Genomic DNA, 27,094 nt, shown 5'->3' with positions numbered 1-27,094 from the left:
ATGGTTTGTCAAATCTTACCTTAGTGCACCTGAAGAGGCATTTTCAGGATTCAGTGGTATCAGAGAACCCTTCTCTCCTATTGCAAAGACTGCTGCGGTTGAGGTTGATAATCTCTCACCTTCTTCCTCTATCACCTGCCCAGGTTCTAACTAATATGAGGCCTCCGTCCATGTAAGGAAGACTCCTGGTCGTCTATCTGTGATTTGCTACCTCTAGGATTCCTTGCCCACCTGTGAAATGCACAAATAGGTTTCTTCTCTAATAAGCCCTAAATTATATTGTGGCTCTACCAAGGTGAATTGATTAAATCAAAATATAATTAAAAACAAATAAACAAACACTGTGAAACATTTATTTTTGTTTTTCAGTATTAAGCATGATTAAAACCAATGCAGAAAAATACTAAGTGCATCTGGTAAAAGGTGAGTGCGCTGTTTCACTATTTCCGTTTTATAATTCAGTTAAGACAATGAGCGTATAGGACAGCATCATTAACTCAAGGATGTAGCTGAAGGGTGAGATGTGACACTCTGAATGGTCTACTGGCCTCCAAAGGCATTCAAAGGATCATCAAACACGTTGGCCACCTTCTGTTCGGATCTCGGTTCAGGTATTGCCTGTGAAGATCGACTTTTTGGTTTCGCTGTCTTAGCCTGGACACCAGAGGAGAAGATATCATCTTTAAAAACAAAAAAGAGAAAGAGTTGCTGAATAGGCCCCCCCCAAAAAAATAACTTTCAAGACACAGCTACACAAACCACCAAACACTCAAGTCTGGTAACAAGTTCGTGATACCAAAAACACTAAGACAGAGCCAAGCCTCTTAGATTCTGGTCCTGGCTCTGCTAATAATTAAGTTTTATGATCACATGCAAGTCATATGTTCTCTCTGAACACCATTTTCTAAGCTATGAAGGTATGTGTGCACCCATGCAGGAGAGGAAAAATCCAGCCCCCGATTTTACTAGCTGTGACATTATACTTATTTCTACATTCTTTTCCCACTGGACATTAAAAGGAAAGGATACTGAAAATAAGCAAAGGGAAATCCAGCACAGGAGTCATGCTTTTTCAGAGTACATGCATCTATTTGAGGCACCTCAATGCTAAGTCTTTATGACTACCTTATGTTTAGTGTTGCACTGACTCTAGGGTTCCATGACTCACCTTACTAATTTTACTGTTAAGATGCTATCCTACAGAGATTTTAGCATGTGTAAATACAGATACGCATATGCAAATGTTAAAGACCATGGCGATATTTGTAACTGAGAAAATTTCAAAACAATCTAGATACCCTCAATAGGTTAACGGCTAAATACAAAGCAATGCTATACAATCACTAAAAACAAGAAAGCAGATCTCTACTAACATGGGAGACATTAAGTGACTAAAAGGAACAGCAGAATAAGTACATTCTTATTTTGGGGGGGAAAAGAAGTATACAAACCTAACTCTCAATAATATTAGGTTGGTGCAAAAAGTAATTGCAGTTTAAAAGATTAAAAGCTGCAATTACTTTTGCACCAACCTAATAGTAACCTCTAGGGTTTGTTTTTCACTTTTTACATTTTCTGAATAGTGTTAATCTATTACAACAGACATATATGACTTTTTTTGTAATAAAAGAAACGAGAGTCTCTTCTGCACCCAATATCGTAGGAAGCAGATGGAAACAGAGCACACGCTTGCTTGGGAATAGTTGGTGGCAATTGCAGCACGGATTTTCTCCCAGTTAACCCCAAGGTTTAGACCTAAGAGAGAGGGGAAGGAGTAGGAAGTATGTATCTGGCCTCAGCCAAGTCCTATCCACCAACACACAATACAAGACATTTCAGAAGCCCTACAATTAGGGTATTTGGGCGTTTGGCTTGTCCATTAATAAGATGTTCCACCATGGAGGGAAAATGAGAATGTTTACAAACACAGAAGATCTTTGGTAAGACTTAAGTCTGAGTTATAACCTGCTTTCCTATCTAGTCCTGTTTTCCTCCTGAACTGCCGCTCCATTCTCTGAACACTCTCCAACTAGAACTCTGATTACATCGTGCCCGCAGCCGTCACCTCTACCTACTTTTTAGCATGTTGGGGTAGTTTCTGATCCTCCTATCATAACATCAGAGTGTTCAGATTTGTCACAGATAATTGGCAGGGGGCATACTAAAAGTCAAAATGAAGGCCACATTCTGGGTCTCCTTCAAGTCCTTGATGTCTATCATACCAAAATGCTGTTTCACCAAAATGACTAGTCCATGAACTTATCCATCCTCAGCCTAACTCAGGATTACACAGCAAGTCAAAGAAAACCCACTGGGAACATTTCCCAGGAAAGGGCCAAGATGAAGGTAGCAGGAGAAATACCATGTTGTTGAACAGTAATGACTGTGTCGTATAGAAAATCATACTTACCCATATCATCATCAAATATAGACTTAGCTTCCACTTTCTTTTTGGACTTTTCTTTTGGTTTTACAGTTAGGTCGGCAAAGATATCAATGTTATCATCAAACAAGTTGGGTTCAAATGTTCTTTCCTTCTCTCTTGATTTTTGTGAGGGTTTAATTGCTTCTGTAGCAAATATATCATCCTTGTTAAGGCGAAAACCAAGAAAAACAGTATTAAATTTTTTTTTTCTAAAAACACGTATTTCAACAAGTTGTAAAAAATACAAACTGCCAGGGTGTTCTGGAACAGCCATATGACCTGTGCCCTCTACCAGATCCTGTCCCTGGAGGCTCGCTGGGATGTCCAAAGGAGGACTCCACCCAGAGCAGTGGTGACTGGGTTCTTGTCTTCACATGAGAAAGAATTCAAGAGCGAGACAGATGCAGTAAAGCACAGGGAGTTTACTGAGACAAAAGTACACACTTGAAAGGAAAGTGTGGGTGAATTCAGAGAGCGAGCCAGTATTTACACCTCTGGGGTGGGGGCACGTTTTGGTATGGTCCCACTATAGTAACCGCAATGCAAATGAGATTACAATGACATTATAATTAGCTAAAGGTCAGGTCCAGGTCAAGGGGATCAGCCTAGCTGGATGAAACTGGTTCTTGTTTTTCTCCAGCTGCAGGTACTGGGTACACTCACTTGTTACTTGTGTCACCAGTGGGGCACCTCATGTTGTACCCTGGAAGGGGTGTCAATGTCTTAGGCTACATGCCCTGTCTCAGTCCCAGCTCAAATGCCAACTCTACAGAGATATAGAGAGGCCTTCTCTACCGGTTCTAGCTGAAGGAGAGCCTCCACCCTTACCCATCACTCCGCCCTGTCATATCCAATTCCCCTCCCTTAGAGAACTGGGGAGCAGAGCACTGGTCCTAGTTCACCTGTGTCTCTAGGACCCAGATGCTCACTGAACACCTGCCTAGAGAGTGCCGCTGAAGGCCCTCCAGCCAGTGCTCAACCATTAGCTAGGGCCCATTTACTCAAGAACCCGAGGTTAAACACTCAAGCTGTACCAATACTGCTTTATGTATGTCAGAGAGTGACCTGCCAAAGAAGCTGACTGAAGCAACATTATGATAAAAATTCTAAAAATCAAGATCTGTATCAATATAATGGCCAGCCAGCAACTATTACCATCTACCATGAACCAAAACAAAAAAGTACTTCTGAGTAAGTTTCAGAGCTACTATATTAATACAGAAACCTAATTATAATTACTAAGCAAGTAGATACGGGCAGCAATGAAACAAGCTTTACGTAATCCATGGCTCAACTGAGCCAACTAGCACTTTCCTTAACATAGAACCAGGCACAAGAACATGCTGTTACATCCTATTACCTCAAAAATATCTTGTGCTTTTGAGATGACATCCTGCTGACTGTTGGATTTTGAATCATTCTTCTTGCCTTTCTGATCTGGAAAGAGATCATCCTCATCTTCCAGGAGAGGGAAGGGATTTGTTTTCTTTGTTGGTTTCGGCTTAACAGACTGAAAGAGATCATCATCACTACCTGCCTCGCCCAGAGCAGCAAACATGGGGCTCGTTTCTTTACTTCCCCCTGGAGGGTTGGCTGGGCTGTCTGCTGCCTTTGCCTTGGCTTTTCTTCTCCCCATGAACTGAGATCCAGTACCTTTGGAAAAGGTATCTCCAGAATCAAAAAGGTCATCTTCAAGCAGTTGACCCAGAAATTTCGCAGAGGGGCTTCTATCCACTCCAGGCACCGGAACACCTGTCCAAGTTGGAGTGGCAGCTGCCACGGACTCCTCAGAGCTATCTTTTCCACCAGCTGCCCTGGACTGTGGCTGATGGCATTCTGGAGAAATGGCACCTTCTGCCAGTTGTGCAACGGATCCTCTGGGGTCACTCGTGTCCTCAGCCTCACTGGACTCCTGTGCAGCCAAGCGCCGAGCTGCACGGGTCTGCGGCCTGCGCTTCCCTCTCACTTTGACCCGGCTCTACAACGGCAAGAGACCACATTGATCTGATGATTAAATAAAAGTGTCCAAAGCTAACATAGCAAATAATCAACAAGTCAAAGTTTTGGAAGATTATCTGGTCTACTTTAATCAAGATATCTAAGACACAGAAGAGGTTATTTCTTAAAGATTTCCAAAGAAGTTTAACAGCTCCTAGTAGTCCAAAAATAAGTCGCTCTGAATCCTTTAGTATTCTACATTTTGCAGTCTTTTGAGGGCAATTTCTGTTCAGTTTCATACAAAAAGCTTCATCTGCCACTGGAACCCTGCAAAGTAGGCACGTTGGCGCTCTGTGCCCCATAACCTTCCCTGATCTGTACTCTGCTCTCAGTTTAATGTGGATATATTTCAAAACAAGAATCTGGGGGAATTCTGGTACTAACCTTTATTAGAGGCGAGCCTAAAATCAGGCTCCAGGAGCAGAGAAGTGTCAGAAAATAAAGAGATGTAATCTAAGGTGCTCTTTTCTTCAAATCAACAAACAATAAATTCAAATGGTAAAGATTTCACATAAAAATGTGACTTAAAAATCAGAACTTTTAATATAACCTCAAAATACGAGACATTTATTGCAATGATGCAGTATTTACAATATTTTCTAAAATATACAATCAAGTAGTTTTGAGAAGGTACAAGTTACTTTGGGCAAAGTACCGTGTTTGCCTATTTCAAGGAAATTTCACAAATGAAATTAAAAAGTAGCCAATTTAAAATTAAGCTATAAAATATAACAAAGATAAGGGTATTTTATTTTTCACAAGGAAAACAGGGTAGCAAACACTTGACTGTATCTGCTAGGGTTATCCTAGGTACTGTCACTCAGAGATCAGCTAAGACTTTCTAGAGAAGGAAGGCTGGAGAGAAAAAAGAGAACCAACTAAAACAAAAGCAAAACGTCAGAGATCCCAGTCTACAGTCCTGTGAACAGTGTGGCTGGGTGTACTACCCGGCGATCGCAGAGGAAAGGCATGAGACGGGGAGGGAAGGGAAATATCACAGAAGCTGAGCGGTCCAAGAGGAAGGGCATTCCTGACCCTGGAAGCAGCACCAGCAGATGGCAGCAGTGGTGTGTTCCGGGACGGTGCCTGGTGTGATCGGGGTTGGGTGTGCAGAGTGGGGTGGCTGGTGGGGAAACCGGAAGCCTCAGTCAGCACAGATTGTAAAAGGTTTTAATACCAGGCCAAGGAGCTCGAATATCCTCCTTCGGGCAGTGAGGAGCCAGCAGAGGGGCACAATCTGCTCTGTGTTTAAAAGACCTGTTGTGGCTATGCGACAACAGCCTGGAGGTGGTGGGGTTTAACTGTGGCTACTGAGTAAAAGGTAAATGTAACAAACACAGGCAGTGAAGAGTGGAGTAGAATTAAGGAGCTGGAAGGAGGGCACGGAGGCTGAAGGAAGGACAAGGTGCCCCTTCAAATGGGGAGTCGGTCTCTTGTGTGTAACTGATGGACTAGGAAGAAACATACAAGTTGTTCTGGTTAAAAAAAAAAAAGAAGCAAGAAGAGAATGAAGGTGGCTTCATCACCTTGTTTGCACTGTGCAAAGTGTCGGCCTGAGCTGGGAGGTCAAAACTCACTCCAGCCTCCACACTCCCAGGCAGAGTGGACATACTTTCCAGACTGTGGTTTCTCCCAGGTCCAGATGAGGGAAGAGCCAATTCTGACAAAGCAGGATTCATTCCAGAGATCTGGGGAGTCACTGCAGGCAGCAAGGCTGCTGGGTTAATCGCTAAATTTGCCTAAGGGAGAAAAATAACACTTACTCTCTGTATTTTCTTAAACACAGCAGTCTATGATTATTACTGTGACACAGGATGAGAGACTCAGTGTACAGAACATATAACACAAGAGGAGAAAGAGAGATGCCACCAAGTCTCCTCATCACGTCTCAGAATTAAACAGAGGCTTACACACCTGTGCCCACCACTGGACTAAAGAAAAGATATTACAGACACAGCACACAAGAAGCAACAACTAGAGGGTGGGGAAGAGATGAGAAAACGCCTGGCAGCAGCTGACAATAGTACAAATCCAAAAAAGTATATAGATGCCACAAGGCAGGCAATGAAGATTCCAGACATGTTATAATTACTTGTATTTTGCAGATCCGAGGGGATGGCTCTTTGGTTTTAAATGGAGCGAGACCTGGTGAGTCCTGTGTGAAATTACATTCAGTTAAAAATCCACTCGGGAAATAGAAAAGTTGTCTCTTGGGTTACACTTATGCCTGTAGATAAATCTGTGATGGGGCTAAGCTGTCACTTTCTGTAATTCTCTAATGGGAAAGGCCCTCAGATCCCTCCTGGGGCCTCGAAACATTCCACCTATGTCACTTCCCTTACGCCTCCTCAGCCACTGTGCAGAGGCAGACAGAGATCATGAAAAAGTTTCCTGAAAATTGTAGGGTGACAGCACCAAAACCTCACCAGCCAGCAATTACCGTGCTGGTTATCCCACACAGGAGTTATTACGGAGCCCACAGAAATTCACCCACGGCCTAATGCACTGGCCTAAGAGCAAAAGCAGCTGAGGCGTGGGACGAGTCCCTGGAGATGTGCTAGCGCTACTGCCTTGTTTCACAGCTCAGGACACTGAGGTCTCAGGGAAACAGCCGGGACAGCTGCAAGCCAGAATGGAACTCGCCCGCAGTCCTGGCCTCTTCTCAGGAGCCACGCCACAGAGAAGACTGCAGAGGACAAGAACTGAGAGCAACGATCTCAGAAGACGTAACATGAGGGGGAACCAAGAAATTGGGTGATGCAATTTACATTTAATTTGTAATAATACTCCAAGATAGCCCAAAAGGAGAAATGGGGGTTCTAGTGGGAATAAGGTTCTTTACTCTACCTTGGAATTGAATTTGAAGGGACTCTAAAAGTAATAATGATAAGTATAGATTCATGGGTCTAGAATATGCACTGAAAAGCGAGATGAGCGGGGGTCAAAAATATTAGAGTAAAGAGAGGTAGTGCTAGGTACTGTTTCCTTCTTAATTAAGAGAACTCTGAATAACCTTGGATCTGTATGAGTTCATCTGTACGGGGACGCAAACAAGAGCTCAAAGTCCTTGAACCTTGAAGAGATCAGTCTAACCTGAGGGATTTCCGGTTTCCACATGCTTTTTTCTTTGATACCTTGAGTGGATTCAGGATGTTTCTCGTTCTTGAAAGAGGAGACAAACTGGTCTTTTTTCACTACCCTTTTCTTTTCTGGTATCTTCAAAAGAACAAAAAACACCATAAGTCTGTCAAGTACCTTAGACATTTTTTAAAAAGTCACAATGAAAAAAACACATATCTATACACACACATACACACACACACACACACACACACACACACACAACACATGGGTTCTGAGTTTTAAAAGTCATTTCTCAAATGAGGGTTGAACTAACTCAAAGGCAGTGTTTCAGAAATAGCATTCTAAAGACTGTGACTTTCTTAGGAGTCCACTCTATGATAAAAAGAAAATAGAGAGTACTTACAAATCTACTGGGGCAAGTGCAGGAAATGACACATAGGGGCAAACACTCAGATTTAAAGTTTTGCATTTGAAAAGCATGAATATTTAGTCACCATGTTGTGTGCACTAGTCTTTCAATAAACAACTTAAAAATCAAACAAATTTGTAAGAAAAGAACCTGGGTTAGTTAATGTTTTAATAATAGAGAACAACACGAATGTTCTCATCAGCACATTATTTGCCATTTATTTACTAGTAAGCACCACAATTCTCTGAGTATTTTCTTTAATCGTGTAACTGGACATTAATTTCGTTTCCCAGAAGGCACCCCACACACCCAAGCATAGACATCAAAATGCTGGTACCAAAGGCTGGGACTTGGCAGAGCTGAAAAGGTCATCGTCTTCATCATCCCCAAACAGGCTCCCAACACGTGGCTCTAGCGACTACAACAGACAAAACTCAAATTCAGTATCGAAACAAAAACAACTTACAAAGACAGCCACCAGGTGAGTTGCTGAGAAAATATCTAATACAATAACAAAGCCATGATGTGGAGAACCATTGGGAACTGACCTTGGTTTTTTTGGTGCCAGAGAAAAGGTCAACATCTGGGTCATTGTCCTTCTGGAGCTTGTGACTAAAAAGGAGCTCTTCATCCTGAAAGACACCTGTGCTCTTGGGGCGGGCATCAGGGTCGGGACTCTGGGAAAAAGAGGGACATTCACATGCACTTAGACTTCTAAGGATTTATCTCAAGGAAATAACACACAGCGGCAAAGAAGGAACAACTAAGATGTCCCCTGTGGCTCTGTTTACAATGGCTAAAGGCTGGACACAGCCTAACTGCAAACAGGAAGGGCAATGACATATTCACATAATGGAATACTATACAGCTATCAAAATAGTGGAAGAATATATATACATATAGATACATACACATACTCTGGAAAGATCATCTTGCAACCTTTGTGTAGTATCCAAACATCTTACTTAACCCATTAGGTCCATAATGGTGAAAACACACAAAAGTAAATAAGTTCTCTCCATCTTATTACCAAAGGGAAGAAGAGACAGTAGCTGACTTAATACCAAAAACTACATGCAGTGGTCAAGCATGTATCCCTAACCTGTCAGTATCTTAGTCCACAGACATGGCACAGGTGTGACCAGCCAACCTTCCCCGTTGCACACCTTCTATCCCACTACCTCCAGATTCTAAACGAATCTTTATTTGCTAGGGTGTCTGACACTTGAAAGTTACTATTTACATTACTTGATCTGACACTATAATGCCCCAGCCTTGACATTCTAAAATTTTCCCCTATTTCTGTAGTATCACATCCACAGAATAAAATAAACAAACAAAACTCACTTCTGACGAAAATAGGTCACATTAAAAATTAACTAATAATTGATTATCATTATTGATTATACATAAAAACCAGTGTAACAGCAATTAATGTTAAAATTTCATCACTGTAAAAATCACAATATAAAATCATACACAGTAAGAGACTGGACGAAAATATAGGAAAAGTGTTGGTGAGGATGTGAAGAAACTGGAACCCTCAACTCTTCAGCAACTCACATGGCAGAACTAATACTATGAAATGAGATTCTTTTATCCTTCTAAAGTCCCGAGCCTTTACTGCTTTTGCTCACCTTTCCTACTTCTTTCTTTGGAGCTTGGATGCTGTTCTGATCTTCTGTTTTATCCTCTTCCTCATCAAATAAGCTAAGAACAGTTTTGGTTCTACTTTTGGTTCCTTTGTCCAATGGGGATGGTGAAGAAAATAAATCAGAATGCTTGCCTGCTTCCTGAGTCGGTACAGTCAAAGATCCTTCCTGAAAATGAATAGAATAAGGAAAAAAATAAGTAAATCTGAAAATGCAAATTCTACTGCGGAGCCCCCCCCAAGCTCCTCATTAATCCAGTAACTGCCCGTGTGCGGTCTCAGGGCATGACAGTTCTTCGGATCCGCTCCCAGGTAAAACAGAAACCAATCCTTGATTGGCTGCTCCAATGGTGACTATTCTGTACATAATTCACCGCCAAAGAGACTTCTTCCATTCAGCTTAAAGCCATCAGTCTCTCCTTCCTACCAAGAGGTATATATGCCAGTTATAACCTTGACCCACATAGGTTGCTCTAGAGCTATAAATAACTCCTCAGTCGTAGCGATAACACAAGTACGAATCATTGGGAGTGGAGCATATATTTCCTAATATTTAACTAATATGCAAGTCCCAACGAGAAACCTAATTGACGAAATTGAACACTTAAATTATAGAGGGCTTACATTGCATGCAATTAGAAGAATCTCTAAAATAACTGTAAAAAGCAACACTTATTCATTCAACAAGCACCGCATTTCAGGTAAGTTACCATTGATTGTAAGAACCATTATTACTGTATGAACCACCAAGGAAGAAAAAATGACTCCCAATTAAACATGCCATTGATTTTGAGGTGCATCCTAACTGCAGAGTGGTTAAACTGTGGGGGGGAAAAAATGCAGCTTTGAAGAAATATGTAATTTTAAAAGTCACTACTGTATGCAAGGTAATAATACTAAGTACTATAGATACATGGTGAGCAAAACAAACCTGGCCCCAATCCTCAAAGAGCTTACATTCACGCAAGGGAGAGCACTGTACAACCAGCAGTTAGAATTCAAGTGTGAAATGGGTTGTGCCGGGGGTAACTCAGGGGCTACAGGAACACAGAAACTACATCGAAATTATAGGAAGAGAATGTCACACGATGACTCAAGTACAAATAAAATGTTTGTATCACTGCAGCCCCAAGGAAATGCAACAGAAAAAGTATATGAGACATTCTCCACACAGGCCCTAGAAGAGAAGCCATTGAACACACAGAGTACAAGGAAAGTTAGAAAAAAAGAAAAGCTATACAGACATCGTTGGCAATCGCTGATTTCCAGATGCAGCCAGCAGATTTATCCCCCAAGCCACCTACAGGAAATAACAGCCCGCTCAGGAAAAGAATGCTGATGGTTTAGAAGACAAATTTCACTTTAATCCATGGCCAACATCAACTACACATACAAGAATGGTAAACTAAAATCTTCTTAAGACTGTCATTTTAATTCAAGTACAGGTGGGGACTAGAAGAGAACCAGGGATAATAGGAACACTATGGAGAACAAGTCAGAAAAGCAGACATGCAGGGAGAAAACCGAAGTGAGAAACAAGATGATGGAGAACACCCTGGAGAGAGAGAGGCAAGACGGACATGAACACAAAGTGACAGGAGCAGTGTGACACAGCCAGCCCATACATCCGTGCGCGCCAGTCTAGGAGAGGCGGAAAGGCCAGAGCAGTGCTGGAGGTTCCCTGAGTGGTAGGATCAGAGATTTTCTTCTTTATACTTCTCAGTGTTTTCAAATCTGTCAACCACCGAGCCATGTGTTTTCTGCGGTAGAAAGATGTAAGAGTTGCACGTGTGTGTGTATGTGTGTGTTTTACAAGAACATATGCAAGACAAATGTGTCAGAATATACAAGAAACCGTCCACCTTTTCTGACTTGTCCACCACATGTGTTCTCCCAAATCCTGATGATTCGCTGGCACTCTCAACCTTCTGGCCCACAGGCCTCACTCCAAACTGTGCCTCCTTCTCGTCTTCATCGCTGAACAGCAGAGGTGGTGCCTCAGGGACAGGCTCTTTTTTCTACCAAAAGATGAGTGAATGACATCCTCATGAAAAACAGCACTTTAAAATGGAGTCAGAGCTGCCATCCCAGAGGAACTGCCTTGCTTGTTTTACCCCTCAAACCTTTAAAATGTTGAAACAGGGCCAGATAACCTTTGGACTGGACCTAAAGCAGCACTGCATATCCCAACCAACCGTTGGTGAAGATAACAAGAAAGCAGATACTATGACTAGGGACTGAAAATTAAAAACATTCTTTAGATTTAGCATCACTATGTTATCTTATCTGCACCTATAGAAATTTCTTCCTTAGCTCCTGAACACCTCCCTTCTATTCATGTAATTGTTCCTCTTCCCCTTCTTATAAATACCTCTTGCCTTGCCTCCTAATCAGAAGCTATCTGGGTTTCTGAAGCCTGAATCAGTGCTATTCTGCCTGAACAGCTATTCTTTTGGATCGCAAATGAAAGCTTGTTGCCTCTCACTTTGGCCCTTTATTTTTAGGTTAACACCCAAAACAAAGTGTGCCTGCAATGCACAGAGCAAGCTGAAGCCACAGTGCTCTTAGGGTGCTAAGTGCTGTGGTGGGAGAGACAGGACAGGAGACCATGGGGCACAAACAAGGAGAAGAGACACACAGACGTGGCACTTCGTTTGTGCCACCATATCAGCTGCGTGTGTCTCCTTGTGTCTGTTATCACCATACATAATGCCATGGCTGAGATCCTTACCTTTGCCATCAAGACAATTTCTCGTCTCCTCTCTGCCTTGCTCATCTTACATTTCAGCTATATGACATCTTCCAGAGCTGTCTTGTTAAAATAAAACACCCACCAGATCACGTCATTTCCCACCCCAGACATGCACTGTGTGCATTAAGCAAATGCTAAACATGACAATCAACTGACACCTCACCCTATCCCTTTATACACTGCAGTTTACCAATCCTCACTAGTCCTTAAACCCACTGTAAAGTCTGGCACTGCCATGTGGGGCAATAGTCGTCTTTCAAGCAAGGCCCAGCTCAGATGTCCCCCAGGAAGGTTTTCCTGTTCTCTTCAGTAAGCATCGGTTGCTTTGTTGGTAAGACTATTACTCACATCTCTCCCTAGCCCTTACCAGCTTCCTAACTTACATTAACAGCTATCACACGTATGTCCATGTACCTGAAAGGATCACATACGTATTTCCATAGCTAGTCACTGTGCTTTACATCAGGTAGGGGCTGCGACACAAGAGTGCAAGCACTACCCCTGTCTCATCTGTCCCTCAGCTGTGAGGCAGGATGTCAGAGGTTAGGAAACTGAGGCTATGTGACTTGCCTGGAATTACCGGCATTCTTGGGTCAAGTGACATCAAAACTTCTTTAGGAAAAACTAACTATCGTACCACTACATGCGATGACATGAAGAAGTAAGCTCTGAAGCAGTTTCTAAATCAAATTAGGAAGACAGATGGTAAAATTATGAATGAAGTAAGAAGAATAAGGTAAGGAGATTGTTTGTTATTGTTAGGAAGAGGTCCTTAAAATGCATAACCATTTGAACTTGAAATAAAAGACTGGAAACACACAAAAGAGTTCAGAAGAGATAAGGTAAAACTGAAATAATTAAAGGAAAAAATATTGTGGACTCAGTGAAAACTACGTATGATCTCGATGCAAGCTGATGAGGGTAAAAAACAAGACATAGGTGTGGTGAAACATATTCTCACTTCATGTAATTACCGGCCTTAAACCAAGGAAAATGCTGCTAGCCAAACCACTGGTTTTAAACCTTCCTAAAGATATGCTGAGTCTTCATCTCTGTCATGAAATTAATTTTCTTGACAGGTGAGTCACATTTAACTTACTTTAGAATATTCTAGGATCTCTATACAACAAATATCTTTTATATACTATTGTCTAAAGGTGATTATATTTGACCTTTATGGTAAAAATCAATTTGCAGGTAGTTCAGCTATTTAAGATGTGTATCTTGACTTTCTGTCTTAATTAATGATCGTAATACTACAGGCTAAAAGACATTTTACAGTTCTAGAACCTTCAAAATTCATTAGATTATTGATCATTTATCCATGGTAGAAGTTATTTATAATTTACATAGAAAACCCACTCAGATCTCCCGAACTAGATGTCATCTTTAGGGAGACGCAAGTAATGAGTGATGCCAGGAAAGGCTTGTGACCACCTCAGAAGCAGCAGCAGGAAGTCCCAGAGCCCAAGGAGGGCAGCATGCTCCCCCAGTGCTGAAAGTTTCTCGTACAAGCTGTGCAAGCCCACTTAATGGGAACGTGTAGGAAGCAGTTCCTGCATCATGAACTGCCATGTGCCTGGTCTGGGAAGCTCCCATAGTACAAATTAACACTTATCGTTATGTCTGAAAATACGAAGATTTCCAGACAAAAGAGACAACAACCTCTTCTGGAGCATTCTAGGACAGGACGAGTGACCTACAGCACATGGTGTGAGAGGCTGGAAAAGATGAGTCCAGTTTGAATGAGATCACAGGAAGCATGGCAGGCTTAGCTAAAGTGCTGTAACAAGAAAAGAACAGGAGTATGTCTTTAAGAGGACAACCAGGGCAACAGCAAGGAGAGCTGATGAGGGAAGAAGCCGTGATAGATAGACCAGGTACTAAATCATCTCAACAGTCAAGGTTGAAGATGAGAAGGCAGGAGGAATGGGAAGAAACAGCCCTAACAAGCTCGCAGAAAACAGTGGATTACTCCATCGGAGGAGAAACAGTCACACGTCCTGGTAGTTACACTACGGAATACTATACAGTGGTGAAGAAGTAAGATGGAGCTCATGGAAATGACATATAATGCTGCAGGACAAAAACAGATGCCTGAAAATGTACATGATCTTATTTAATTTTTTAAAAAAGATATAAATCCTTTCAGGCTTAGAAACAGGGCTGAAAGGACTGATAACACATTGTTCCCAATGATTTTGTCTAGGGAGGATTATGGAACCGGGACTTTGCAGTCTCTGCATTTTCTAAACCCTTGTTCAGAAGGCATCCACATATTGCTGTGTAATTTAAAACAAAAAATCTTTAGGAGGTATGGGAGAAGAGCCAAGTATCGGCCTGCAGGAAACAGGAAGTCCCAGACTCCTTTGCTGCCGTATCACATCCATCCCTCTAGTACCCCCAAGGAGCAGGAGTGTCCTTTGGGATGTGCCTGCGTCACCATTGCTGAGGTGGGAGGGGAGGGTCTTCTTCACCAAGCTGGGTGGCGGAGCTGCCATTTTGAATTCTGGGGTTGCTCCCACGCGGCAGGAATACTGGGGCTCATCCCTGTCCTGCATGTCTTTCTGCCTCTAGCACACGCCAATATGCAGTGTTCTGAGCTTGGAGTTGAAGTCCCTCACAGCTGGCTGAGTCAGCGTGACGCGTGGCCTTTCGTGCTTCCCCAGCTCAGGTACAGGAGGTCCTAGCCCAAGAAGTTCGCAATTTCCCTTTTGGCCTGTCAGCAACAGCCAGGTGGCTGTAAAATATTGTTTGGCTTCTCTTTGTTCTGAGTGCACATACTCACGTATAGCCACTCAGGGAATGTGCTGGGGAAGGATGAATGACAGGCCGAAGACAGGCTCCCAGCATGCCTCGGCTCCCGGACACCTAGCATCATCATGCCCCTTCCTCTCACTCTTTACTACTCCTTTGTGATGTGACGAACACAGAGACGCGCTGAACGTGTGAGCTTAGGTGACTGTGGAAGTCATGCCACGAAGACGTAACCACTAGAAGGCTATTGACTAACACCAGAGAGCCACTGACTGGCTATTTTTTTTCTTATCACATACTTCAAAAATATTTATCTACACTGCAGTAAAAAAACACAACATAAAATTTACCCATTTTAACCATTTCTAAGTATATAGTTCAGTAATGTTAAAAATACATTGAAGTGCAACTAATCTCCAGATTTTTTCATCTTGCAAAACTGAAAATCTGGACTCATTAAACAACTCCCCATTTCTTCCCTATCCAGAGCCTCTGCAACCACCATTCTACTTCCTGTTTTTATAAATCTGACTACTCCAGGTGGCCCATGTAAGTGGAATTATACAGCATTTGTCCTTTTGTGACCAGCTATTTCACTGAGTATAATGTCCTTAAGGTTCATCCATGTTGTAGCAGGTGTCAGAATTCCCTTCCTTTTTACTGATTGGCTATTAATGTAAACCAAGACCAAAGTGTTAGTACTTAAAACATGCCGCTAAAAGGGATCATATGTGCCTTAACTGTCCAGGCCTCATGTTAGCAGAACTCCATGCCACTGGCGCTAAGCCTGGCGATTCCTCCAGAACTGCAGCAGCACTCACCGAGGCTCTGGAGAACTACAGCTCACAACAGAGCTGCACCACATGGAGGAATCCTGTTCTCCAGGCTTTGCATGTGAGCTTCACCTGTAAAATACCACTACCCAGAAGATCTCTTTCTAAAATTAAATGAGTTTTTCCATTAGATCAGCCTCCAAGGTCTGTTTTTAAGAGCTGATTCAGGGAAGTATGACTGTTTAGGTAACACCACCTCAAGGATACTTCCTGGACCTAAAATTAAGAATACCATTGTTGCAGGAGGAACAGATGTGGGAGGAGAGCCAAACAGAGAGCTTCCACTGTCAGCGTCATCGTCTTCAAAGAGGAGTGATGCCCTCTGGGTCTTCTTCTGGCTATACAAACAAAGTCAAAGAAAAGGCAAATGTGATAAAAACAAACAAACAAACAAACAATATCCTTTCTAGGCCACCCCTATAGGAACCCACCTAGCATGTTTCCCCGAAAATAAGACCTAATTGGACAATCAACTCTAATGCGTCTTTTGGAGCAAAAATTAATATAAGACCCAGTCTTACTTTACTATAATATTAGACCAGGTCTTATATAATATCATATAATGTAAGACCGGGTCTTATATTAATTTTTGCTCCAAAAGACGCATTAGAGCTAATGGTCCGGCTAGGTTTTATTTTTGGGGAAACATGGCACCACCAAAACACCTGAGCCTTCTGTTGACCTTACACAGTTATAAGCAAACAAGAAAAACCTTTGAATGAGATGAAATTTGTGTCTAGCAGATCATCTGCTTGTCCCTCGTCCTTATGTAGAAGAATCCAAGGCCTTCCTTGTCTTGTCCCCTTTCAGTTACTTTTGCCTCAGTGTAGGTGCACTAGCTGTTAGCTTTGCCAAGGCACACAACACTTCAAGCATTCCCAAACGTAGCATTCTCTCTCACCACTTCCTACGGCAGAGGAAGAACCAGAGAGCATGGATGCCTGTTTCCAGAGTGGTCAGAAAGGCAGTTGTCAAGACATCACAGGGCCAGGGCCTGCTTGGGCTGTGACCTGTGGCCTGGTGCTCCTTGGCCACTTACCTCTGCATTTCCAAGGATCTGCATGCTCTTCCATGCCTTCTCTTCAAAACTGAAACCCATTCCATCCCATCCCCTCTACATAGTTTCTAAGAACCCGGGGAAAGCAGAGCTCATTCTCACTGTGCTCCACATCACTATTCACCATCTTTCACCCCACGTTGGGCACCACCACTGACATCCAGCCACAGCTCTCCTCCTGCCTGCCTTCACCTACCTCCTGACCTAGGATTCAGCGCTGGCCCCTAAGAAGAAGGTGGGCAATAAGTGTCTGCCAGCACAAGTCTGGTCAGGACCTTTGAAGGAACAGAAATAGAAAAGTGGAGGCTTAGCACTGGACATGGGGTCCAGAACAGAAAGTGTTCCAACTACTAAAGGGTCAAATGCCAGTTTTCACTACATGATAAGCAATCATCCAGCTGGCATACTAGAGAATTACCAAATAATGAAAACTTTAAATTCAATGTTAGCTAGATAAAAATATCAGTAAGTCACTTAAGTGAATTGCTCATCATATCCACCTACTTACATACAATATAACTAGCATATAAACCAGTGATATGTATGTATCATCGTTTTGTTAGTTCACTATTAACAAAGGACATGTAGCTTATTTGTTAGTTTAATATTCATGTCTGCCTACATGTTAAAAAACAAAACAAAAAACAAACCTAAGGGTCACTAATTAGGGAACTAACCAAATAGTTGACTGCACTTACACTGGACACATACTAAAGGATAGTTAGAAATTAAGGATATATCTTAAAGAAGCTATAAAAGCAGAGTCAATTCATAATGACACAGTAAGATAACATGTGATAGGCCTATAAGGAAATACACCAATAAAAATTCACACACATAAACTATAACCAAAGTATTTAACAACTAGGTAATGAATGATCACAAATCATTAAAAATTAATTATATCAGATGCCTAAAAATGCCAAAAACCTCTTTAAGTAGCTATAGCAGGAGAAAATCTTACGTATAATTTTCCGAACAAGTAATTTCTAAAAACAAAACAAAACCCAAAAACAAAACAAAAAAATACCCAACCCACAAAAAACCCATCTAATAACAGATTCTGAAGGTAAGCTGGAAAAAAGCTAGGTTTTTTCCGGACATAGATACAGTAGAAACCAAAAGACAGTCCTTAATCTTGGCCTTCAGTCCACACTCTCAGCAACTGCTGGTTAAATTTGGGCCTCTCACGGAGATCTGTGCTCAGAAGAAAATTATGTTACCCGGTAAGCTAGAATATTTCTCAGTATAATAGGTGAAGTATTTTGATTTATTTAAAAAGTACGGCTATCAGAAAAACATTATGATGACCACAGAGTTCATGGTCTAAACCAGGACACTTTTGAGAGTGAAAGGGAAAATTATTAAAGATCATGCTGGAATGACACAAGCTAGGGCTGTCCAGACAAGACAGGACATTGAGTGCCCTGCTTACAATACAGTATTTCACAACTTCGTGAGGGTCACAAATCTTGGTTTTCTTAGAATGGTCTGCAGATATACTTTACATACCATAAAATGTACCCTTTTTAAGCATACGATTAACTGGTTTTCAGTAAATTCAGTGTTGTGCAACTATCACTATAATACAAGTTCACAATATCTCCATCAACCCAAAATGAAACCTTATCCCGGTTAACAGTCACTCCCAATTTTCCTTTCCCCTCAACCCCCAACACTAATCCATTTTCTGTCTCTACGGATTTATCTATTCTGGACATTATACACAAATGGAATCATACATGTGGTCTTCTGTGACTGGCTTCTTTCAATTATCACAATATTTTCAAGGTTCTTCCATGTTGCGGCATGTATTAGTACTCCATTCCTTCTTACTGCTGAATAAGAGTCCACTGTACGGATATAACATATTTCGTTTACCCTTTCATCAGTTGATGGACTTGAGTTGTTTCCAAATTTTGGCTACTATGAACAATGCCACGATGAACATTTCTGTACAAGTTTTTGTGTGGACGTGTTTTCCTTTCTTTCCAGCATATACTTAAGAGTGAAATTAAGGCATGTGGTAACTCCATGTTTAACATTGCAAGGAACTGCTAGGCTGCTGACCGAAGTGACCACACCATTTTACATTTCCTCCAACAAAGCGTATGAGGGTTTTAATTCCTCCACACCCTTTCCTACACCTGTTACTGTCTGTAAAAGCTTTTCTTTTTTTAAATTATCGGATGAAAGCTTTGAATTATTCCCTCAGGAAAATGCCTGTACACTACATTTTACAGACAACTTCTGGACCAGCTGGAGATGGAATGAGTCCAGAGCAGAGAAGCATTACTGAAAGCCAGGTTTTGTGTGTAGTTTGGACTGGGACCTACAAATGAGACATGTTTCCAGATCTCCAAACCTGTGACTATGTGTGTGGGGGGTAGGGGAAAAGGGAGGGGCGCATATGGTAACAGGTAACTTCTATGCCATGTAGAAAGTGCTCAAGTGCTCCAGAGCCACACAGAAGGGACATACAGACATGGTGCCATTTCTGCTCCAGACTCCAACCCCATTTACTTCTCTCTCTCTCTCACCTGTTTGGGTTAGGGAAGGCTTCGTAAAAGAGAGGGGTTAAACTGAGTCTTGCAAGGAGCTGGCTAGCCAGGTATGAAAGGAAGAAGTGTCCCAGGAGAAAGAGAGTAACAAAATAAAAGAATGAAATGTTATTTCCCCTACACTCATGACAATAAATGGTAATATTTGGGTGCTTACAATGTACTAGCTTTTGTGCTAAGTATTTCCATTTGGACTTCATTTAATCATCTCAGTGATCCTATGGGAGAAGTATTATTAGTAGTATTTTTGTTTAACGTATGAGGAAACTCAGGCCCAGAGAGATTAGGTATCTTGCCCAATGTTATTCAGAGAGGAAGTGACAGGGCCAGAATTTATTATCAGGTCTTGGGATTCCAGAGCCAGCATTCTTAACCAGGGGCCAAGGATATATTCAGGTGTGAAGTCACAGGGGCCAAAAGTAGAAATGGTGACATTTGAAGAGATCACAATATTCAGAGATAAAAATATGAGGTGCTTCTGAATCTATCAAATCAAAATGAAACCACACCAATGCACAGCATTTACATGTCCAATCAATTGCTTCTTTATGCTACTACCATTCAGCTGAATTTCAAAGTGATCATTTAAGACTCTCAAGAGGGAAAAAAAATACTTGCAGGAGAGTTATTGTGAATCCACAACCCATCCTCACTCTGCACACCCTGCCAGCTTGTACAAGCAGGAATGTGGTTGGGTACCTGTAATTGGTATGATACAGCACAACCCTGCAGGGAACCATCCTCCCAACAGGATGCTGTTCATGGCTGAGCAGATTTCTTTTTTTTTTTTTTTTTTTTTGGAATTTCTTTTTTTTAATTAAATTTATTGGGGTGACAATTGTTAGTAAAATTACATAGATTTCAGGGCTGAGCAGATTTCTATCCAAATGACAAACTTATAACCTTGACCAAACTTGGCATTCTTTAGGGTATAACAGAGAAACACCACAAAAGACAACAAACTGTCCTTAAACCATACTAAACCAAGAAAATATTTTAAAGTTAAAAAAAAAAGATAGAAGAAATTCGGTAAGGATCCATCAAAAAAAACACAAGAGAAAACAAACAAACAAAAAAAACCCATGCAAACATTTCCTAGTAATGGGGACAAATATCTTGCAAGTAAAAATTAGATGGCCTTATTTGTATTACCACGCGGTACTGAATGATTAGCAGCTCACCCCAGGAACTAACCACCTCAAATCCCTTGTTATCACAGACTCAGACTAAATGACTTCATGCAAGGACTCCCTCACCTGTCCTTAGCAATAGCGAACAGATCATCTTCTTCGTCTTCCTCAAAGAGGCTGGTCTTTTTCACAGCCCTGGTCTCCTGGTCCTGAGTGGTCCCAGAGTGCCTAAGCTCTCCTTTAGACCTATTGTCAGGCACTGAGTTGGTCTGTGAAGCAGTAATATTCCACTGGTCCTGAAAATATAAAATATGTATTAATCCAGTGGCAATGTAGTGTAAAGAACCTAGGAGGTAAAACAAAATTTACATTCGTTAAACTAAGTTGTATTTAAACTAAGTATTACCCTACTAAGTGTATCACACTTGAAGAAAGCTCACATCCCAGGCTTTTCTTTGGACTCAGATCTAGACAGCTGGGTTCTCTGACTTCACAGCCCTGTCCATGCCTTCCTCCTCCACTGCCTGCCCCGAAGAGTCTCCTCTCTATGGTCTGTTCTACATCAGGATGAGGGACATTGTGTATTTTAGAGGATCAAAATTAATTAAAGAGGGGGGTGAAAAGGAAAAAGTATGTTAAAAAAAATAAACCAAGAACTCTCAACATTGGAGGAAGTATCTTAATTTAAAAATCCCAAAGCAGGCTAGGAAAAGCAGTATAAAAAACTCACACAATGCACATATAAACAGACTTATGACCCTTTTACCACAAAAGTCTGAATCCAGACTGAGAGAGCATTTAAGGAAGCCGCACCTGGCTATGCTCACCCCTTCAAATCAAGTAACTCCTGAGCACTTCTTAAGTGGTCCTTTGGTCTCCAGAGTCTAGAGCTTTGCAAATCAAAGTGGGGTCCATAGCCAGCAGCATCTGTTATGCAGAATCTCAGGTTCCTCCCAGACTTTCTGAGTCAGAACCTGCACTCATAACTGGACGCCCAGGTGATTTCCTAACTTATAATTTGAGACAAGCTCCTCCAGCAGCAATACATGCTAGAATCCCTAAAAGGGCTTTAGAAAGTCCCAGTGACAGGTCATACCGTAAGCCAATTAATTCAGGATCTCTAGTGGTGGAACCCAATATTAGCACTCTTTAACGTTCTCCAGGTGATCCCAATGGGCAGCCAACGTTGAGAGTCTCTGTTCTAGAACTGTGGTTATCTTTATGCCAGTGACTAGCTTTAGCTAATATTTTTATTTTCCTGAACCACTATGGTAGGAAACATTCCACTGATGGTTGGCCATTCCTAAGGGGAAAACAATCACTAACAATGCTAAAAATAAAAAAAAAATAAAAAGAATACCCATTGTAAATTCCTAACGTTTGAGTAGAAGAAAATTATGCTATGTCATTTTAAGTTGCTTTCAATAAAAACACCATGTCTACAATTTATCTATCCATGTCATACTCTAACTTGCCTATGGTGTTAAAGAAGAGCAATTATTATCATATGGGAGATTTTTAATGCTCAGGTTTTTAAATATTATATTTAAAGTTTTTCTTGTACACCTATATCTAAACAGCAGCTAAACCATATTTACTATTGGCTTTGCTAATATGTATCAAAACAGTAAATGAAAATATTGTTAAGACTCTAATAAAAAAGGAGTTAAACTTGCATAGGATACTCCTACCGTGTCTAGATTCATGTTCTTGATTAATGAAAGGCAGTGATCATTTAACAAGGTAAAATAAGACTTAACTCATTTAAATTAGCATATATTACAATTTGAGGGCCCTATTTATTTTATTCCTAATCATTTTGAAAAGATCAATCTTCTATTTAACATACTATACTGAATATCTTTCTTCAAGATAAGAAAGCTACTGTGTTTCCCCCAAAATAAGACCTAGTCAGACAATCAGCTCTAATGCGTTCTTTGGAGCAAAAATTAATATAAGACTCGATTTTATTTTACTATAAGACCGGGTCTTATATAATATAATATAAGACCAGGTATAATATAATACCAGGTCTTACATTAATTTTTGCTCCAAAAGACGCATTAGAGCTGATTGTCCAGCTAGGTCTTATTTTCAGGGAAACAGGGTAGTCTTGTCAACATAGTCTTTGGTGTGACTGAACTTCCCTAGATATAAAATAGGTAGAAAAAGAAAATGTTTGGGATAGCCGTAACTCTTAAATCCTATCTAATAATCTACTCTTCTCTAGCAGAGACTTTCAACCTACCTCCTCATCACTGCTGAACAGCAAGGCAGATGCTTTCGTTTTCGAGGGCTCAGAAGGTTTTGCTTTCTCTTGGCTTTGAGTGGGTAGAGATGATGTCTGCTTCTTAGCAGCTGTGGCCCCAAAAAGATTATCCTAGAAAAACAAATGGCAGAAGAATATGACAACTTCATACACATAAAACAAAATCTTAAGACATTTTCTCATGTCAAATTGTTAGAGAATAAATCTCTAGTCAGGTACAGAATGTATATAATGCCTTTGACGGGAATCACAAAATGCAAATAAGTCCCACTTCTCTTACATATAAGCCTGCAACAACAGTCTGCAGTCTTCTCTAACTGTACCCTCTGTCCACAAAAGGCAAACACAGATACCCTAGAACTCAAAGGCAGAATACTTGGGAGGAAGCGGGGGGATGTGCGGACAATGTCACAGAAACAGGAGGAAACCTGGCGCCACCAGGTCCTGTGGTGGGCAGGTCCTGTGCTTACTAGGGAGAGCCCAGAGCCTGCAACTGCCACGAGAGCAGCACTGTGCCCTGCGGCAGCCAGAGACGTGCACCTTCCTTTCTGTGACTCCTGAGCTTGAGCGATGGACAGAAGGAGAGAAACACTGAGCTTTCTCCACTCTTTACATTTATGAAGCACATATACCCAGGACAGAGGGAAGGGATGACTTGTGTTTCTGGTTAATTTTAAAGAGACAATACAATTGTAAGAAAGAGTTTACTAAGTAAAATCTGGCCTACTGAGAGCTGATCCCTATAGATTCAAAGGCATCTGTACATTTTTGTGTCCTCAAGCCCTCCAGAAGTGCCTATTAAGGTACTTTTTTTATCATATGGGTAACAAACCATCAAAGGGCCTGAGCCTGAGTTAGACAGAAATACACTCTTCACAGTAAACTTAATCAGGTGAACAGTCCTAAAATGTAAAGATTCGATCATGGGAGCCTCTAGAGAGTGTGGGAAGGCATGAAAGGTCATGAAAATAAGGAATGGCATCTGATGGGGATACTGATGACCAAAGCTAACATATACTATGCACGTACTATGTGCCAGGCACTGTTGTTTTAGCTGTCACAGTGACCCTACGTACTACTAAGCCATAGGAGATTCAGAAAGGCTAAGCCACTTGCCCCGCCTCCCCAATCTGCACGCAGTGGAGCTGCGATGTGAACGCAGGACCTGCTGTGCCGCCCAGCTGAGCCACTGCACAGCTCTATGCACAGTATGCTGGCTAGCTCTACCCTGATTCTCTCCCCCACTTTGCTCTCTTATCCAGGGCAGTAAGGAAAAGCAGTGAGGACGTGACTGACTTCCCCTCCTGCCTTCCCCTTTATCCAAGACATTCTTGTAGAGCACCAGGCAGAACACAGATCCAGCCTCTAAAAAGTATTTCTTAAAGCCAGATTTTTAAAGTGAAATCCACAAAGCCTTCCTTAAGAGCTGGGTCAAAAACTTAATGTCCTGACAAGTGTATAAGAAAGGAGTTGCTGAAAGAAAAGCTGAAATACTTGTGCTATACAAGCCTCAGAGAGCTTGACTGCTTCCCCATCACCTCATTCTACTGAATGAGCCTCTGGCTATAAAGTTACATCAGCAACAGTTTTCTACTAATCAAAAATTTGATTATCTGTGTTGCAATCACGTTTACCTCTTCATCTTCATCATCGAAAAGCGAGACTGACTTGGGGAGTTTGCTAGGCAGGACAGCTGCGTCTTTTGACTTACTCACATTTTGAGAAGAAAACAAATCCTGTTGAATCAAGATGAAAGTCCTTGGTTAACAAGGTATGTCAGTTATAAAGTACCCATTCTATGTAACACTGAAGACTATTACATGGCAGCTGCCATGCAGCTAGGTCTCTATCAGACTGTCCTCAGGGAACACGTGTCAGTGTGTCCCACCTGTGCACAGCACGAATGCCCATCTGTGAGGAGGAAGGGACCACACGCAATACCAGGTAACGTCGCTGGAACCCACAGGCTTTGATGCTCCCAATTTGCTTTATCTTGGCATCCCACTTGCATGACTTAAGGCAGGGGAAATTTTTGCAATCAATCTCCTATCATGCTAAAAAAAAAAAAAAAAAAAAAAAGGCTTCCTTTTTCTGCCCAAAGAGTCAGAAGGATTAAATATATTTATTCTATAATGGAAACTAAAGCTAGATTCCCAAATTACTGGATCTACGACTCTGTTTAACAGAAACACCCCTTTCTCCTCTTGTAAGAGTACATAACATAATTTCTTTTAAATAAATACAAATTCAGTTTTTATTTTAAAATATTAGGCATTCTACTTGAACGACAGCTGGATGTTACAAACAAGAGAAAAATCTGGTGGATTCTTAAGGAATTTTCAAATTGCTACCAAACATTAGCCTATAATGCAAAGAAAGGTCTACAAATTGAGTTGCATAAATAAGAATAAAATTAGCTCCGTGAATTTAACATAAAATAGGACAACTATTTCCTCAGGAGGGCACTTCAACACACAAGAGCCAGACAATTAAGTAGGACAAGAACATAGTTTCTAAGACCTCTCTAGATAAATTTTTTATTATGAAGTCAATGTCTTCTCCTCAAATAAAGACCTAATGAGTTCATTAACTGAGAAGAGCTCTTCTCAGTCCAGTGGTTTTCACAGAAGACCATGGAGTCCCAGGGGTCTATTTAGGCAGAAAAGGCCACACAGGGGGCGCTCTTGGCTTCCCATGCCTCTCCTGCATTTTACACATTGGCAAGATTTCACTTAAAGATAGGGCTATGTTGCTTTTTAAAAAGGACACCAAAACAAACAACAAAAACCAATGTGAACATCATGGTTTTGGACCCCTAATATCTTCCTTGCTGTTGGGAAAAAAGGCTTTTCCATTACCTCAAACACCTCCCCACAGTGATTTCACAGGGCAAGTTTCAGCTCCACACCTGAGACGTAGAGGCAGGAGTAAAGAATGAATCCTCCTGGTCCAAAGCTTTATCTCCTGGGCTACACTGTTTCACTTCTCCTTGCCTACGCACCCTGCCAGCATCCAATAAAAACAATCTGTGATAATGCACATGGGACAAAGCCTTCAGTGATGGTTTTAAAGCCTGTCTGCAAATCCTTTTACACTCCTACCATCAAGAAGTGGCATCTGTCCCCTGCCCTTGAACCTGGGTAGGCCTCTCTCGACCAAGAGAATGCAACAGAAGTGATAATGCCGACTTCAGAGGCTCGGGTACGAAAAGCAATACGGCCTCTGTGCAGCGTTCTCTGGATCTCACTGGGGAGCTCTGGGCCACCATAAGGAGCCCATGGAAGAAGTCCCAGCAGTGGCCATGCTTGGGGAACAGAGATAAGAGGGGGTGCTCGAGTCTTCCCTGCCCAGGCCCAGAAATGTGAGTGAGATGACTCCCAGCCTGGCCACCCTCAGACGAGGAGCCACATGGGAACCTACCTGGAAAGTGCCCAGCTCAGCCCAGTCAACTTCTGGAGCCAAAACTTATTGATGTGTTAAGTCATTAAGTTTTGGAGTGATTTATTTCATAACGATAAGAAACTTCAAAGGAACACCTTTAAGTCACTAAAATTGCTCATATTTGTTTTCTTTTTTCCTGTAGTTAACAGCTACTTGATGGTTCACCGAATGTCAATCACTAGGTATCATGGACAAGAGCAGTGAACAAAACATCATGTCCTCACCAAGTTTATTGCAGTTGGGACAATAAACAAGTAGCCATGAAATACCACCTGGCAACACAGGCTGTGAAGACAGTACAACAGAAGAGTGGTGAAGGAGCACGGTGTGGTGTGTGCTGGTGGGCATGTTACCAGGGCAATGGTCATTGGGGGAGGCCTGGCAGAAAACTGGGACAAGTAAGGAGCCACGTGGACTGTGGACAGAGCATTCCCAGATGGGCAGGGGCCTGAAGTGCAGGTGTGCCTGCCGGCGAAGCAGCAGGCAGTGAGCGCATAGGAGACCAGTGAGGCCCCGCACTCAACACCGTGCCCACATGGCAGGAGTTGGGTTTAGCTGGACTTTGGTGAATTCCTATCTCCTGTACACTGGCTGTCAATGGCATATAAGCCTCCAAGGCTTTTTATATCAGTGGTAATCACTATACTTAGAAAGAGATGTATGTTCATCCTGGCTGTTAGTACAAAGGAATCATTGGAGTTTAACTCAAAGTTCACAAAATTAGGAA

At 41.7% G+C, this 27,094-nt stretch overlaps 1 protein-coding gene across 7 annotated transcripts in view; it reads right to left on the bottom strand.

Moving 5' to 3' along the window:
* Nucleotides 1–339: 339 nt before the first annotated feature.
* The window catches only part of LOC109437160 (WASH complex subunit 2), a 51,141-nt gene continuing 24,386 nt past the window's right edge, over nucleotides 340–27,094 (bottom strand). For 3 of the 7 annotated variants that reach the window (XM_019716166.2, XM_019716167.2, XM_074337275.1), the window contains 14 exons: nucleotides 24,561–24,662; nucleotides 22,906–23,037; nucleotides 20,784–20,953; nucleotides 16,142–16,247; nucleotides 11,430–11,585; nucleotides 9,554–9,736; nucleotides 8,465–8,593; nucleotides 8,254–8,334; nucleotides 7,517–7,639; nucleotides 6,516–6,578; nucleotides 5,950–6,162; nucleotides 3,786–4,403; nucleotides 2,411–2,588; nucleotides 340–680 (listed from right to left, as the gene is read on the bottom strand). In XM_019716166.2, coding sequence (XP_019571725.2) covers nucleotides 541–680; nucleotides 2,411–2,588; nucleotides 3,786–4,403; nucleotides 5,950–6,162; nucleotides 6,516–6,578; nucleotides 7,517–7,639; nucleotides 8,254–8,334; nucleotides 8,465–8,593; nucleotides 9,554–9,736; nucleotides 11,430–11,585; nucleotides 16,142–16,247; nucleotides 20,784–20,953; nucleotides 22,906–23,037; nucleotides 24,561–24,662 — 2,394 coding nt within the window. In that variant the 3' untranslated portion in view covers nucleotides 340–540. The remainder of the gene's footprint in view (nucleotides 681–2,410; nucleotides 2,589–3,785; nucleotides 4,404–5,949; nucleotides 6,163–6,515; nucleotides 6,579–7,516; nucleotides 7,640–8,253; nucleotides 8,335–8,464; nucleotides 8,594–9,553; nucleotides 9,737–11,429; nucleotides 11,586–16,141; nucleotides 16,248–20,783; nucleotides 20,954–22,905; nucleotides 23,038–24,560; nucleotides 24,663–27,094) is intronic. The other 4 variants (XM_074337276.2, XM_019716168.2, XM_019716170.2 and 1 more) reach the window with 4 other exon arrangements.

Source organism: Rhinolophus sinicus, chromosome 15, assembly GCF_057876585.1.
Source record: "Rhinolophus sinicus isolate RSI-liver-muscle chromosome 15, RSI-T2T, whole genome shotgun sequence".
Classification (NCBI taxonomy): Eukaryota; Metazoa; Chordata; class Mammalia; order Chiroptera; family Rhinolophidae; genus Rhinolophus; species Rhinolophus sinicus.
The sequence above is the reverse complement of the archived record's forward strand: the minus strand, read 5'-3'. Positions and strand labels throughout refer to the sequence as shown.